Here is a 15,709-nt window from a genome sequence, read left to right as displayed (position 1 = left end):
GCGTGCTTCCCCTCCCAGAAAGGGCAAACCTTGAGCGAGGTCACTGGAGGTGCAGTGGGACTCAGCTGAGCTACCCTCAGTCACATCTTTTGAGAGACAGCTGACTTGTCTGGCTTGGACTCGGCAGGCCTCAGGGAGCTCACCACCACCGTCTGGCTCTGAGCACCGGATCCTGCATCTGTGCCGGCCGCCTGAGCAGGTCCGCCCCGGGGCCTCCACCCCACGCCGATGTGCTCGCTGCCTGTGCCTCGGGAGCCCCTGCGCCGTGTGGCAGTGACCGGGGGCACCCACGGCAATGAGATGTCTGGTGTCTACCTGGCCCGGTACTGGCTGCAGGCCCCGGGAGAGCTGCAGAGACCCAGCTTCTCCGCCGTGCCTGTGCTGGCCAACCCAGCAGCCACTGCTGCCTGCCGCCGCTACGTGGGCCGTGACCTCAACCGCACCTTCACCAGCACCTTCCTCACGTGAGTGTCCTTGTTGCTGTGGGGCCCCTGCCCGCCAGGCTGGCCCAGTCCTTGGACTGGCACTGAGGTCCTCACCTCAAACTCGCCCTCCAGCCATTAGCAGGGCACACCCCTCTGCTTTCGATGCCCATGCAGCTTAGAGAAATCTATACTGATAGCACCTCCTCCAGGAAGCCTTCCCTGATCTCGGGCTGGACAGGACCTTCTCTGGGCTTCCCAGACCCAGGGCTTGCCTCAGAACAGCCCCACAGGCTGCATTTACTTGTCTACATTTACTTGACTTCCTTTTACAGATATTCGCTGAGCCCCATCTCTGAGCCAGGCTCTGGCCACCTCTCATCAGAGAATGGGGAGCCGAACCAAGGTGTTATTCTCAGCTTACTGGGGGAGACAGAGAGAGAGTAACCACAATCCAGGAGGCTAAATGCAGAGCGGGGGCTACACAAACCTGACCAAAGGTAGTCAGGGAAGACTTCCTGGAGGAGGCAGTATCTCAGCCAGGCATCAGAGAGTGAATAGACATTAACCAGGTCAAGAGAGGAGAAAAGACGTTTCCAGGGAAGGGCCCAGCAGCTGCACAGGTCTGGAAGTGAGACCAACACGGGGCTCGGAAGTGTGACTGCAGTGAGAGCTGAGGCAGGGTGCAGGGCCAGGCCAACAGTTTGACCTTTGTGGGGGCAGTGGGGAGCCAGCAAGGGCCCTGAGGGAGGCAGGCATGCATCGGAGGAGGAAGGACCCGCCCTTGAGCTGCTCTGTCTCTCCTGCAGGGTCTCAGGGCTTCACTCACGTCAGAACGTGAAGCTCCCTGCCCTCCCCCATTAAACTTCTGATGATTGACCGAGACTGTGGGTGGCTGATACCCCCTTCCCTGCCCCTGTAGTGCCAGGGCCCACCCGGATGACCCATATGAGGTGACAAGGGCCCGAGAGCTGAACCAGCTGCTGGGGCCCAAGGCCTCGGACCAGGCCTTTGACTTCATCCTCGACCTGCACAACACCACGGCTAACGTGGGCACCTGCCTCATCCTGGAGTCTGCCAGCAACGTCTTTGCCATGCACCTGTGCCGCCATCTGCAGGTGGCCCTGTGCCCACTGCGTGCAGAGGGATGGGTGTGGGGAAGAGATCAGGGAGGTGTTGGTGCCTCCTCTGCTGGGGACCAGGGTTAGGGGAAGGGTACTTCCTGGGGTCCAGTCCCAGGGGCCTCCACCTGCAGGTACTTCGGGCCCTCGCGACCCCCGCCCCTCCCCACAGGGTGCGGGAGGCTTCCTCCATGCTCCGCCCTGGCTTCAGTGTCCCCTCCCAGGTAGGCCTGGGCCCTGACCCACGCCCCCACTCCAGCTGCAGAGCCCAGAGCCGCCCTGCCGGGTCTTCCTGTACCAGATGCCCAGAGAAGAGACTTTCAGCATCGACTCAGTGGCCAAGAACGGAATGGGTGGGCCCCCACCCGACCCCCTGGGAGAAGCTGTCAGGGGCCGGGAAGGTGGGGCCAGATGCTGGGCGGTGTCAGGAGCCTGGGGTCTGGAGGGCCTGCCTGACCCCTTCCCTCCTGGTCCCCAGTCCTAGAGCTGGGCCCCCAGCCGCAGGGAGTGCTGCGGGCCGACCTTCTCACTCGGGCGCGGGCCCTGGTGGCTGCGGCTCTGGACTTCATCCAGCTCTTCAACCAGGGTGAGACCCAGGAGGGGAGGGCCCGGCCCGGGGCCAAGCAGCCAAGCTCGTGGGTGGGGGGAACCAGCCCTGAGCGGCCCACAGGGCCCACTCCTCCCGGGCCGGAGGACGGACAGGCTCACGAACGCAGCCCACGCCCAGGCACCGCCTTTCCTGCCTTCGAGATGGAAGCCTATGGAACCGTGAGCATCGTGGACTTCCCGCGCACCGACGCCGGGGACCTGGCAGGCGCTGTGCACCCTCAGCTGCAGGTGTGTGTGGGGGGCAGAGACTCCTAGTCAGAGCCTTGGGAGGTGTCAGAAAACGGAGGCACAGAGGCTGGGACCACAGTGCTTCTCACAGTCGCCAGCACCTCAGAACCAGGTGCAGGGGGTTAGCAGCCTGGGCGCCCGTGCCCACCCGGACTGCCTCTGCAGGGCTCTGCGCCCGCCTGGAGCTCGGCCCAGTGATGCCGACAGTGCCCCGGAGGGCGCCTGGTCCCTCCGCAGCTCGGACACGCCTCTGCTGGCAGCAGAAGGGGGGGCGCGGGCACGACCCTGCGTGGAGGTACAGCTACAGAACCCTCGATTTTCCCATTAACTCCTCCAGCACCAGTGCGTGTTAGCAGCGAGTCCAGCATCTCCCTCTCCAGGCCTCCCCTTCCTGAATGTTCCAGGAAGGGGAGCATTCCAAGAAGGCCAGATGGGGGCTTGGGGAACCTTCAGACATGACAGGGGCCTCAGAGGGGGCCACCCGCCCCGTTGACACAGGCCCTCCTCACTCCACCTCAAGCTCCAAGGCTGAGCCCAGTGACCAGCCAGAATCCCCTTTTCCAGCCTGTGGGTCCCTGTGGGCCAGCAGGACCCTGTTCTGCCAGTGGAACCCAGGTGGGTGCCCTCTGGTGTCAGAGGAGACCGAGGCATCCGGAACCTCTGCAAGAATGGGCGTCTGTCTGGGGGCCTCCGCCTCCCTCGGGCGGCCCTGTCCGTCCCGCAGCAGACAGACCTGCACGAGCCCAGAGCACCGCAGGGCGCGGCCTGAAAGAGAGAATACTGGGAAGTTCGATGTTTCACAAGTGTTCTAAAGGACCAAAGTAACAATTGTAGGAAACATCAGAAGGTGGTTGGACTTTTTGTATCTGATTGCAGCCTCGCGTTTTGCTTTGAGGTGTTATCTTGTGACAATGCTATGGGGGAGGGGCGCCACCCTTTCAGGGTTCAGGGCTAGAGGGCCTTGCGCCGCCCATCTTCTGTGCTAAGCAGTAAGAGTCATTTTGAGTGATTTCTTCCACAATTTCAAATTTTATTTAATAACTTTTATATTATATTTACGAAGTGCCAAATACTTTTAAGCACTATTAGCCATACAATTTGAACCTCGGGGTGATAGAGGGAGAGATTATAATCCCTATTTTAAAGACGAGGAAACTGAGGAACAGAGAGGTTAAGTGACTTGCTCCAGGTCACACAGCTAGCAAGACTTTGAACCCAGACTTCACTACCTGCCTGTAACCATTAGACTATACTTCCACAATGACAAATGTCTTTCTAAGATGACTGGTGTCTCCATTTCTAGAAACAGGGCCAGTTGGCATCTTAGTAGACAGCCTGTCACACTGACTGAGGAAGTGAAGGAGAGAGTGGGGGAGGCCCTGAGGGGCATCTCTTGGGCAGTCCCTGCTGGGCAGGGGCAGAGGTCAGCCCCAGCGCCCTTTGCCCTTGGCTCTCCCCCAGGACCAGGACTTCCAGCCCCTGCTGCCCGGCGCACCCATCTTCCAGCTATTCAGCGGCAAGGACGTGCTCTATGAGGGGGGGCCCACCACGTACCCCGCCTTCATCAATGAGGCCGCCTACTATGAGAAGGGCATCGCCTTCTTCCAGACTGAGAAGCTCACGTTCTCTGTGCCCGCCCTGCCCGCGCTGGCCCCCGCCCCCACCCCAGCTCCCTGACCCGGGCCACCCTGCCCCACCTCAGCCCTCCCATCTGAGGCACAATCCCCAGCTCAGGGCTCTGCTTTGCCACCTACTATATACAGTGACCCTTGCTCCCCTCTGTGCCTCAGTTTCCCATTCTATAAAGTGGAAGATGTCCAGGCGTCCATGGTTTGTGTCCTCTGTCCTGTGTGGCCCCTCCCTGTGGCCGGCCTCAGGATCTGGGGCAAGTCTGGCCCCGGGTGGCCTTGGACATGCTGTGTGTCCTCTGGCCAGTGGTAGCTGTCTCTGTGTCCAGGGGGAAACTTTGTTTTTTGTTTGTTTGTTTTCATTTCCTTTATTGCTTTTAGAGAGAGAGAGGAAGGGAGAGGGAGATAGAAACATCGATGAGAGAGAACATCGACTGGCCGCCTCCTGCATGCCCCCCACTAGGGATCAGGCCCACAACCTGGGCATGTGCCCTGACCGGGAATCGAACCAGCGACCTCTTGGTGCCTGGGCTGATGCTCAACCACTGAGCCACACTGGCCGGGCCATGGGGGAAACTTTGAAAGAGGCTGTCCTCAGACCAGCAGAAGGGCTTCCAGAGGCCATGACCAGAGCGGGGTCTCCAACATTCTGCATCCTGGGGCCAGGGAGTCAGTCTGGGAGAGCAGAAGTAGGTGCCCATGTGCGTGCACACGCAGGCAGTACCACGCATGTGCTGCCCCAGTACCTTGGTGGTTCTGGGAGGGTCTGTGTGTGGCGGGCGCACAGCCTGGATGTGCATTTCCAGGTGTATGAGCCTGGCGTCCATAGGAGCTCAGGGGAGTCAGGGCTGGGGAAGGGGTGCAGCTCGAGAGTTCTCACCACCCAGGACAGCAGGTCCAGGTGCAGGCACACAGGGGGGAGGTGCCCAGGACACCCCACCCCATAGTCAGGGCAGGAGTGTGCCCAGGGTCTACTGCTGGGTCCCTCGGCCCTTACCTGGGCACTGTGTGCCAGGTGTCCACAGCAGCTGGAGCCGGCCAGGGTGGATGGGACCCTGAACACACCTCACACTGCCCACACTCGCCTGAGCCCGGCAGGACGTGGTCCTTGGCTGACGGGGGCTGGTAGAGCCCAGAGCTCCGTGCGACACTCCGGGCCCTCCACACCCCGCCTGGCCCATCCATCTCCCCGCGGCCACAGCTGCCATCTGCCTCCTGCTATTGAGCAGTGAGATGAGAAGGTGTGAAGGATACGGGGACACGAGGGACTGGCTGGCAGGCAAGATGGATGAGGGGGCAGGGGGCCAGTAGGTGCCTCCGGCAGGAAGGCTGGCCAGCCGGGGGGGCTGTGCAGGGAGCAGTGCCTGTGTACCTGGTGTGTGTGCATGAGGGTGAGTGTGTGTATCTGTGCACATGTGAACATGGGTGGTGGCAGGTTGGCATGTGTGTGCACGTGGGTTGGCATGTCAGTGTGGTCATGCTCACGTGTGGGGGTGTTTCCCAACACACACACCCAAGACATTTGCAAGTGCGCGCATACACACACACAGGGCTGGCCACCCCTGGAGTCCGGGCTGAGATGGAGCTACCAGGCCCCTCCGTCATCCATCCCCACTCCCACGTGCCCCACTGCAGATCCTTGGGCAGGATGGCGTGGCCATACCTCACTGGCTGGTCCCTGGGTGCCTCTGGGACCCTCCATCACAAGCGCAGAGAACCCCCCCCTATTCTGTCCAGCAGCAAACCTCAGATCTGGCACAGCCTCCCGCCAAGGCTGGGCGTGGGTGGGTGCCAGAGCCGGCCCACCTTCTCCCTGGGGACCCCTCCCGGCTCAGCAGGCAGGCATCCGGGACCTAGAGACTGCAGCGGCCGGCAGGCCTGACGGAAGGGAGGAGAGGTCTGCCTGAGGCCTGGGGCTCTGCGGACTAGCAGCTTCGCCCACTGTTGGCCCCGCTGTGCCCGTCTGAGGTATGGGCCTCTGCCACCCCCCCGAACCAGACTCTGGAGGAGGTTATGTGTGGGGCTGGACGAACAGCTCAGCCTGGGGCGCTCTGGCCTGCGGACTAGCCTGGGATGCTTGCTCCTGGAGTGGGCTGAACTCGGGTCCAGCCAGAGGTCCCTTCCTGGGCCATGGGGCAGGGCTCGGATAGCCAAACAGCACTCAACTGAGAGCAACCAGCTTTCGGGGACCCCCTGCCCTGTGCCTTCCTGAGCAATGATCCATGTGTCCCATGAATGCCCAGCACAGGGGCAGCAAGGGGCATCCTGGAGAAGATGCCCGGTCTGGCTGCAGAGGACAGACCGGTGGGCAGAGCAGACATGTACCCGGTGGCCTCCGCCCTGGGCCAGCCTCCCTGGGGACTGTGTGGGCCTTCCCAACCAGGACGGGGCTGGTTCTCCACTCCCCAGCCAGCTCCCCAGGCCGGGCCAGCCCATCCCAGACAGAAGAGAGTATGCACTTCGTTCATTTGGGGAAACTGAGGCATGGGGACTCTCAGGAACCTGCCAGCACAGCACAGCTCCTGGGCCAAGCCACAAGGGGGACTAGGCGCCCTGCCCCCAGGCCGGGGCTGTGTCTCCCCCAGCGCTTGCCGCTGCTGCCCTTGGACTCCTGCTCCAGCTCCCCGGGGGCCCCACCAGCAGCCAGGTCAGGGCTCTGGTCCTGGTGAGACGGCACCACCTCTGCTATTCAGCCCTCGATGCTCCTGCCACTGCTGTGGCCTCCCCGACCTCCCGAGACCCCATCGGCCCCCAGCCCCTGCGCTCAGCCAGGCCTGGCCCCTGCGGACCACCCAGCCCATCCTCATGACCGGCCCCACCCGGTGCCTAGGCCCATTGATCAAGAATGGCTGGGGGCTCCTCGCTGGGAGGGGAGGGAGCCAGGAGGGGCGGGCTGGGGAGAGGAAGGTTTGCCACGTCACAGCCTCCCACCTGCCCTCCTCCCACACAGCATCGCAGGACAAGCCCGGCCGGTGGCTCAGACAGTGCCGCGTGAGGGGCGCTTGGAGAAGGGGCCCCGCACAGCCCAGAGCCAGGGTCCCACTGCACAAACCAGGTGTAGAACAAGCCCCGAGAGACCCAGGAGGGAAGGACAGTCCCACCAGGAGACCGGGATGGGACGAGCACCTGGGAGCTGAGCTGGGCTGCTGAACGGACCGGAGACCACGGCCCTAACCGAGCAGGGCCGCCCCCGGACTTGGACACCTGCTGCCCCATGGCAGGTACGGTACGAGCCGCCAGGCCACCCCGGGGTGGGCTCAAGCTCCAGAGTGAGTGGGGCAGAACCGGGCCTGCGCGTGGGGACATAGGAAATCCCACTGGTCCCAGGACCTTGGGAAAGAGGGTGAGCAGGGGCACCCCAGGATGGCAGGGCAGGGACGCCGGACTCGCAGTCACCCAGGTACAATTACGTGCCGACAGGCAGAGGACAGAGTCCTTTTTGGGCGGTGAAAGCCTTATCAGGTGTGGGTGACCTTGGGCCTCCCCCCCTTCTCTGGGCTTCACCCCTTGAGGATCAGGGTAAGGGCTGGACAAGAAGCCCCAAATTTCCCTCCGGACCTGACAGCCTGCGGGAAGCTGTCATCCCCTGACCTGAGAGGGGCTGGCTCTCAGAGGAACTGGGCAGGGGACAGCGCCCCACAGTTTCTGAGGGCGCAGAGGGGCGGGGCACTGACTGGGATGAGTAGGGGGCTCGTGGAAGACTTGGGAGCCAGTGACCAGCCTGTGAAGCCCTCGGGCCCGGGGAAGCCATGAGCTTCTCCCTTGGGACCCACCACCATGGACCCTGGGGGCTGCCATCAGTTACCTGGATGTCATACCTGCAGCTGCCCATCAGAGCCTGGTTCCAGGTGGGGGGACATCCACCTATCTATCCTTCATGCCTCACTGGGGGATGCGGACCTGACATCCCGCCCTACCCACCCCAAACCCCAGAAATACTAGGGGCTTCAGAAGGTGACCCTTTTCCAATGTGGTCCTGGGCCCCACACTTTCACAAGACACCTACCGACTCAGTGCCCACTCTGGCCAGGTTAGCTCTTCAGACACTCCCTCCACCCGTCTGTCTGTCTGTCTGTCCATCCCTCTGCCGCCGATCTTCCACTCTGGCCAGGGGATTCCCATGGCTTCCCCAGGCCCTCGGCTCCCCCTGGGGCTGCTCAAACTGACCACCCGTGTTCCAGGATTTTTTTCCCCATTTTTACCTGTTTTTCTGCATAACAGAAAAAAATGAGCATTTTAACCATTTTGAGGCGCACAGCTCGGTGGCATTAAGCGCATCCAAAGGGTTGTGCAGCCGCCACCATCCAGCTCAGACCTTTCTGCGTGTCGCAAAACTGACACTGCCCCCGTTAAACACTAACTCCCCTTCGCTCCCAGCTCCGGGCACCCACCGTCCTGCTTTGTCTGTAAATGGACAAGTCCGCGGACTTCCTTTAGGTGGAATCGTACGGCGTTTGTCCTTCTGTGTCTGGCTTATTTCACTGCCATAATGTCCTCAGGTTCGTCCACGTTGTAGCAGGTGCCAGGATTTCCTTTCTAAGGCTGAGTGATGGCGAATCGTGCCTGGACAGACCACAGTCCGCTTGCCCGTCTGTCCCCTGGTGGACACGCGGGTCGCCTCCACCTGGGCTTCTTATGAATAACGTTTCTGTGGACAGGGACGTGCAGGCATCTGTTCGGGCCGTGGCTCTCAGTCCTTTGGGATATTACCTGGAGGCAAAGCTGCTGGGTCACACGGTCATTCTGCGTTGAATTTTTTGAGGAGCCATCATTCTGTTTTCCACAGCGGCTGCCCCACTGACATTCCCACCAACCGTGCGCGGGGTTCGGTCACTCGGCCGCTCCGCGTCCTCGCCAGCGCTTAGATCGTCTGGCTGTGTTTCGTTGTTGTTTTGTTTTGATAACCACCTCCTCGTGGGTGTAAAGTAGGGCAGCCGGCCCTCGGTTACCGCGGTTCATCAGCTCCAGACTCTGCCGCGATAAACGAATTTGCGCCAAGTAGGGTTCTTTACATACCGTCGTCCCTGCCGCTGGGCGCTTCGACTTTCGCGGCTTCTCTGTCGCGGCGTGGCGAGGGACGACTGTATCTCACTGTGGCGAGGATTTGTAACCAGCAGGGGGCGGGTAGCAAAGCTTCGGGCTAAGGCTGGAGCCAGGATTGCAGATGGCAGGATCTTGAGAACGAAGCTGAGACCAGGGCTGAAAGCGGCTCCTGGAGGCCGGATCTGGGCAGGCTTTCTGGTCAGAGATGGGTGAGAGCAGTTGTGGTCATCTGGGGTCTCTCTGCTTAGCTCGGCTCTTCTCACACAGGACAAGGCTGGGGGGTCTCCACGGAGCTGAGAAAGGCCCACCTCATCCACCACGGTCGCGCGTGTCCTGCTATCCATGTGTCGTTTGTGAAGGGCCCACTGGTGCTAGGCCTGTGGTGTCCTCACAAACCCCAGCAGCCCAGGAGGCGGGGGGTAAGAACCTCTTGTGCCCAGTCGGTGCGGCTCAGGGGACTGAGCGTCATCCGGTGGACTGAGAGGTCCGGGTTTGGTTCCCGGTCCGGGCACGGGCCCGGGTTATGGGCTTGGTCCCCAGTAGGGGGCGTGCAGGAGGAGGCTGATTGTTGTTTATCTCTCCCTCTGACCACACCCCTAAAAAAGACCTCTTGTGATGGATGTGGACACTGAGGCGAAGCGGTTTGCTTGGGCCCCACAGCCACGTGATGGCTCAAAGTCCCTGGGGAGCCAGGCAGGCCTGGTGCCAGCCTCCAGGAGCGTGAAGTGAGCACTTGCCTCGCAAGGCCATGCTGAGTCAGCTGTGGGAACACACACCTGGGCGTCAGGGAGTGCTTCCTGGAGAAGGGGGCACCTGGGTGCAGCCCGAGGCTGAGGGCTGGCCGGGCAGAGCGAGGGTGGGTAAGGTGCGCAGGGGCCCATGCTCTTCCTCTCCCCCAGCCTTCCTCTCTGCCAACCTGGGGGTACTTGCAGCCTCGGAGACCTACCACCTGCCCATGACCAGCTCCAGCTGGGAGCCCCGGCTGGTTTCTCCATTCCCATCAGGCCTGCCGACTGGCTCTACGGGGGCGCACGTCATGGGCGAGCCCACTGGACAGGGCCCCAAGAACCCGCATGTGTCCAGTGTGACGGTGCAGCTGGAGATGAAGGCTCTGTGGGAGGAATTCAACCAGCTGGGCACAGAGATGATCGTCACCAAGGCAGGCAGGTGTGAGCACAGGTGGGGTGCATGTGCGGTGGGCAGGGGCCGGGCCGGAGCCGCATTCAGGCTGCCGGGCACCTCCCTTCGCAGGAGGATGTTCCCCACCTTCCAGGTGAAGATCCTGGGCATGGACTCGCTGGCTGACTACGCCCTGCTCATGGACTTCATGCCCCTGGATGACAAGAGATACAGGTCTGGGGGCCACGGGGGAAGCGGCTCAGACCTCAGGTGCTGAGACGGGGAGGCAGGGGCCAGTCCCCGCAGGGTCAGGGAGGCCTGTCCTGGGCAGCAGTGGGGAGCCTGCTGGCAGGGGGCGCCCACCCTAGGTCAACCGAGTCTGAAGTGGGCAGCGGGCCAGCCCGGACGGGCAGAGCGGGCTAGCCCAGGGCAGAAGGTGTAGCCACAGGAAACTCTCGGAGCCTCCAGTTCGTCGTGTGGGGATAGTGACTGGGCAGCAGCAGAGATGCCAACAGCCCCGCTGCCCCGCCAGTCTTGGCTCCAGGTGCTGTGTGACGCAGACGGGGCACCCTCACCAGCCGGCTCTGCTCCCCAGGTACGCCTTCCACAGCTCAGCCTGGCTGGTGGCCGGCAAGGCGGACCCGGCCACGCCCGGCCGAGTGCACTTCCATCCCGACTCGCCAGCCAAGGGCGCCCAGTGGATGCGCCAGATCGTGTCCTTCGACAAGCTCAAGCTGACCAACAACATGCTGGATGACAATGGCCACGTGAGGCCCGGGTCACCGGGGAGGGGCTGGGCCTAGTCAGGGACGCCGGGGCCTGACTGTGACCAAGCCGAGGGCCAGGGCTGGCCGGGTCTTTGGTGCCCAACGGCCTTGCTGCCCAGCACCCCCACCCGCCGCTGCTGGTCAAAGCTGGCCCGGGTTGGACAGCAGAGGGCACTGTTCAGGCAGGTGGGGGAGTGGGCTGAGGGAGAGAAAAGGTTCCAGCCAACGCTGTCCTTCTCGTGGGCAATGCTCATGGGACACACGGGACTGGTGACAGTCAGACAAAGATCCCTGCCTTCACCTCCTGGGGTAGGGGGCAGATGATAAGCAGAAAATCCAGAAGACACTGGATGCAGTGTCTCAGATGGCGATCAATGGCAGGAGAAAAAGGACCGGGGAGGGGCTGAGACGGAGGGGCTTTCCCTGCCGGGCCCGGGGTCCGGAAGCTGCCGAGATCTTCGGACAGGGCTGTGGAGACGGTGGAGGGAGCCTGTGCGTACAGAGCGGGGGACGCTGCAGGTGGGCAGGGCACTGAGGCTGAGAAATGTCCGGGGAGCTGGGGGGAGCGCAGGGAGGCTCCCAGGGGCTGGACTGGCGGGAGGCGGGTGGGGAGAGGTCCCGGAGGCGCTGGGCTCGCCTGCAAGGCCCGCTGGCTGCAGAGAGGATCCTGGAGGGGTGGGAGCCACAGCAGGGTTCTGAGGGAGGGGTGACATGCTGTGGCCACTGGGGTTGCTGTGTGGAGAATGGACAGAGGGGCCAGGTGAAGGCAGGGGGACCAGCCAGGAGGCAGCTGAGGAAACCCAGGTGAAAGATGATGGAGGCCACCCTGGTCGGTTTGCTAAATGGTTAGGGCATCGGTCCATGGACCGAAGAGTCTTGGTTTTGATTCCCGGTCAAGGGCATGTACTAAGGTTGCAGGTTCAATCCCCGGCCCCAGTCAGGGTCATGCGGGAGGTAACCAGTTGATGTCTCTCTCTCACATTGATGTTTCTCTCTCTCTCTCTCCCCCCCCCTCCCTTCCACTCTATCTAAAAATAAATAGAAAAATATCCTCGCCTGAGGATTAACAAATGAATGATGGAGGCCAGATAGGGTAGAGGCAATGGGGTCGGGGAGACAATCAGATGTGGACAGTTCTGAAGGCAAAGCAGGCAGCTGAGATGTGGACAGTTCTGAAGGCAAAGCAGCAAGGATGCTCCAACACAGAGGGGCCTGGCTACAGACCCTGCCCCCCAGCATGAGGCAGGGGGCAGCAAGCCCAGGGCATCCTCCCAGCCTCAGCGAGAGCTTGCTGCTGTCCCCCCACAGATCATTCTCAACTCCATGCACCGCTACCAGCCCCGCTTCCACGTGGTCTTCGTGGACCCACGCAAAGACAGTGAGCGCTATGCCCAGGAGAACTTCAAGTCCTTCATCTTCACGGAGACCCAGTTCACGGCCGTGACGGCGTATCAGAACCACCGGGTGGGTTGGGCCACAGCTTGTGGGGCACCTGCCAACCCATTTCATAGAGATGGAGACTGAGGCTCAAGGTTCTTTTTAAATTTTTATTTATTTATTTCCTCACCCGAGGACCTTTTTTTTTGCATTTTTATCTTTAGATAGAGTGGAAGGAAGAGAGAGAGAGAAACATCAATGTGAGAGAGACACACCAAGTGGATGCCACCCACACCACCCCAACCAGGGCTGGGGACAAACTGCAACAGAGGTGCATGCCCTTTGTGGGAACCGAATCCAGGAATCTCTGGTCCATGGGCCGACACTCTAACCGCTGAGCCAAACCAGCCAGGGCTCAAAGTTCTTTTTTTAAAAATTATGAACCTTCCAGTTTTTTTTTTTTTTTTAATTTTTTTTTTTTTTAATTGATATTTTAGAGAAAAATGAAGGGAGAGAGAAACATCGATCAGCTGCCTCCTGCACATTCCCTACTGGGGATCGAGCCCACAGCCCAGCATGTGCTCTGACTGGGAAATGAACCGGGACCTCTCAGCCCATGGGTCGATCCGCAGTCACTGAGCCACACCAGCTGGGCTGAGGCTCCAGGCTCTTAGCTCCCACATGCACACAGACCCGAGCCCTTCTTTCCTTCCCTGGGACTCAGTGAGCATCTGCCCAGTCATTCCCCTCCCCTCACACCCACAGGGCCTCTGGACTGGGGGGTCCAGGGAGGTCAGGATGGGTGAGCCTGGGGCCCCGCAGCCTTTCCCCAGTTCAGTGCTGAACCATAGCTTCGCTTCTTCCTCTGCAGATCACCCAGCTGAAAATCGCCAGCAACCCTTTTGCCAAGGGCTTTAGAGAGAGTGACCCAGACTCCTGGTACTGTCTGACCCCTGCCAGTTTGTCCAACTGCCCTGACCCAGCCCCTCAGCCCCATCCCCAGGCATCTTCTAAGGCGTTGGCTCCTGACCCTTGTTTTAGGGTCATGACCACTGACTTGTCCTGGGGTTTCACTGGCTGACTCTGAACTAGACCATTGGCATGGTGCAGCGCCTTGACTCCCTGCCCCCATTCCCGCCCGCCCCTCTTCAGGACTGTATCTCCACGGCCCCTGCTCAGCATCCCGGCTGGGAGTCGAAGCAGCCTCAGCCCCTGTCTGCTGAAGGGCTCTGCAGAGCAGGGCAAAGGTCAGTCCCCAGACCCACAGACCCAGTGGGACCAGAGCGACATGGCGGGGGAGGAGCAACAGTGCACGGGGCCTCCAGGGAGGGCTCCAGCACGCTCAGCAGCCCGGTGGGCACCTGTGTGGACAGACGGGGGAAGCAGAGATGTCCGAGGCAATTTGGGGCCAGGGCAGAGAGCACAGGGTGCAGACAAAGTGCTGAGGGCAGGGGTGGGGGTGTCAGGTGGGCTTCCTGGAGGAGTGGTTCCTGCCAGCTGAGCCCTGGAGGACTGGGAAGGGTTTGCACAGAGGGAGAAGGTGGAAGATCCAGGCAGAGGGAAGAGCTAAAGCAAAGGCTGAGAGGTGGGCAGCTTGGGAGGGGAGGGGCAGATGTGGATGTGAGGAGGGTCTGGGGTTCACTGAGACCACTTCCTCCCTCAGACCCCAACAAAGCTCCAGCTTCCACCTCCAGGACCCCTGCCCGGCTCCACCATCAGCTGCTGGCCACCCCTGAGGCTCTGCTGGCCCCGGCCACCTACCGGGTCCTCACCTATCAGGACCTGTACCCCGGAGCATCAAGCCCTCTCGGAATCGCAAGGGCCCGACCGACACCATATCCCCTCCCCAATATCCAGGCTGATAGGAATAATGGGGGCCTGCCCCACCAAGCTGGGCTGGGGCGCTTGTCCCCCACTGCTGTGTCCCTGAGGCCTCGCCAGGACCCTCAGTGATGGTGGGTGGCCTGTGGACAGAGTCCTCTTACCCTGGAGCCCACTCCCTCCGGCCTCACCTCTGCAGAGACTCCCTCCCTTCCCAGGGAGAGCAGTGAAGATGGAAGCCTAGAGAGGGAGGTTACCTGCCCAGAATCGCGGCAAAGCTGGGACAGTGCCAGGCTTGGAGCCAGGCCTCCCCCCTCCCAACCGGCCCCTTCTGCCTTGGGGATGACTCTTCTAAACCCGGCTTTCCCTCTTCCTTACCCCAAACATTAAACCATTTGGCATGGGTGTCAGCACTTCTGTCCTCAGGGATCAGGGTGGAGGTCCTCAGGAGCACCCCATCCCGAAGCTCTCCCCGTGCCATTGGCATCCCTCGAAGCACAGAGTAAGGGTAAAGGGGGGGCACCTGCCGTGTGGTGGGGGGTTGTGTGAGGGAGCCTGGAGTTCCTGCTCCCCAGTTGTGTGCCCAAATGAGAACTGAAACTGTAGCTCAGAGCGGTACTTGCCCACGTCAAAGCAAAGTCTGGTGACACCTGCCATTCCACGTTTAGGTGCTGTGCGCAAGGGTGGGGTCATCTGGGCGTCCAGGGGCCAGGGCCTGGCAGAGCCTTACAGAACCACAGCAGGCAATGACCGCACGGCCCGAGGTGGGTGGGGGAAGGATCTGAGAATCTCATCAAGCCCTGGCTGGTCGTGGGTTCAATTCCTGGTCAAGGGCAAGTACCCCAGTTTCGGTTAGATCCCCGGGGGGGGGGGGACGTGTGGGAGACGACAATCCATGTGTCTCTCTTACATCGATCTTTCTCTTTCCCACTCTAAAAACCATCAATGAAAAATATCCTCGGGTGAGGATTAAAAAATAGTAATAAAGAGGGAATCTTTTCAAGACTCCAGACGGGAGAGTTTCTGGAGAAAGTGACTTTCAAGCAGGAGAAACTGCAGGGGGCGAGAGGCGAGCTCAGGGCAAGGCCAGGCTGGAGGGGCCCCGGGCAGGGCCAGGCTGGAGGGGCCCCGGGGCGGAGGGCGCCACGCGCCACCTGGCGGAACCAGGAGGGAGGGCCGGAGGGAACCCCGCTGCCCTGACGCCCTCGGCCTCCTACGGGGCGCCTCACGAACCCCCTGAACGCCGACCCCCCCATCTTGGAGCACTGCCTCTGAGGTCCTCGGAAAGGAGGGACGCACGCGGGCGCAAAGGGACGGGAACCCGGCGGGGCCTCAACAGCAAGACGCTCCGTTTCTGAACCCGGGTCAGAGGCTGAGCTCGGTCCCCGGGCCCAGCACGACCCGAAGTCAAACTCCCCATGTCCGTCCGCGCTCCGGCCGGGGCCAGGGTGTCCCCTCGGCGGGCAGCCCGGGCCGCCGGCCCCGCCCCTTCCGGCCCCGCCCACACGCGCGGCGAGGCCACTCCCTCAGGCCCCGCCCACCGCCTCCCGTCGGGGCCCCGCCCCGTCCTGAGG

General features: G+C 61.8%; 2 protein-coding genes across 2 annotated transcripts; both read left to right on the top strand.

Moving 5' to 3' along the window:
- The first annotated feature begins 228 nt into the window (after window positions 1–228).
- On the top strand, window positions 229–4,057 carry ACY3 (aminoacylase 3). The gene is made up of 6 exons (XM_036260228.1): window positions 229–464; window positions 1,345–1,540; window positions 1,803–1,896; window positions 2,022–2,129; window positions 2,271–2,380; window positions 3,842–4,057. Exons 1-6 carry the CDS (start codon window positions 229–231, stop codon window positions 4,055–4,057), a joined length of 960 nt encoding a protein of 319 aa, XP_036116121.1.
- Window positions 4,058–7,222: 3,165 nt separating this feature from the next.
- On the top strand, window positions 7,223–14,307 carry TBX10 (T-box transcription factor 10). The gene is made up of 8 exons (XM_036259682.1): window positions 7,223–7,229; window positions 9,951–10,218; window positions 10,303–10,404; window positions 10,766–10,937; window positions 12,246–12,401; window positions 13,186–13,253; window positions 13,467–13,561; window positions 13,978–14,307. The coding sequence occupies exons 1-8, from the start codon at window positions 7,223–7,225 to the stop codon at window positions 14,265–14,267; spliced, it is 1,158 nt and encodes a 385-aa protein (XP_036115575.1). The 3' UTR covers window positions 14,268–14,307.
- The last annotated feature ends 1,402 nt before the right edge of the window (window positions 14,308–15,709 follow it).

The sequence above is a fragment of the Molossus molossus genome, unplaced genomic scaffold (assembly GCF_014108415.1).
Source record: "Molossus molossus isolate mMolMol1 unplaced genomic scaffold, mMolMol1.p scaffold_m16_p_13, whole genome shotgun sequence".
NCBI classification, from domain to species: domain Eukaryota; kingdom Metazoa; phylum Chordata; class Mammalia; order Chiroptera; family Molossidae; genus Molossus; species Molossus molossus.
The sequence above is the reverse complement of the archived record's forward strand: the minus strand, read 5'-3'. Positions and strand labels throughout refer to the sequence as shown.

What these genes read in the sequence shown, in the direction of transcription:
- ACY3 (XM_036260228.1), top strand. Translation starts at nt 229, where the DNA reads ATGTGCTCGCTGCCTGTGCCTCGGGAGCCCCTGCGCCGTGTGGCAGTG. An exon ending in TTCACCAGCACCTTCCTCAC is followed by an intron (nt 465 to 1,344) that starts GTGAGTGTCCTT and finishes CTGCCCCTGTAG; the next exon opens with TGCCAGGGCCCACCCGGATG. An exon ending in CATCCAGCTCTTCAACCAGG is followed by an intron (nt 2,130 to 2,270) that starts GTGAGACCCAGG and finishes GCCCACGCCCAG; the next exon opens with GCACCGCCTTTCCTGCCTTC.
- TBX10 (XM_036259682.1), top strand. An exon ending in CTGGATGACAAGAGATACAG is followed by an intron (nt 10,405 to 10,765) that starts GTCTGGGGGCCA and finishes TCTGCTCCCCAG; the next exon opens with GTACGCCTTCCACAGCTCAG. An exon ending in GAGAGTGACCCAGACTCCTG is followed by an intron (nt 13,254 to 13,466) that starts GTACTGTCTGAC and finishes GCCCCTCTTCAG; the next exon opens with GACTGTATCTCCACGGCCCC.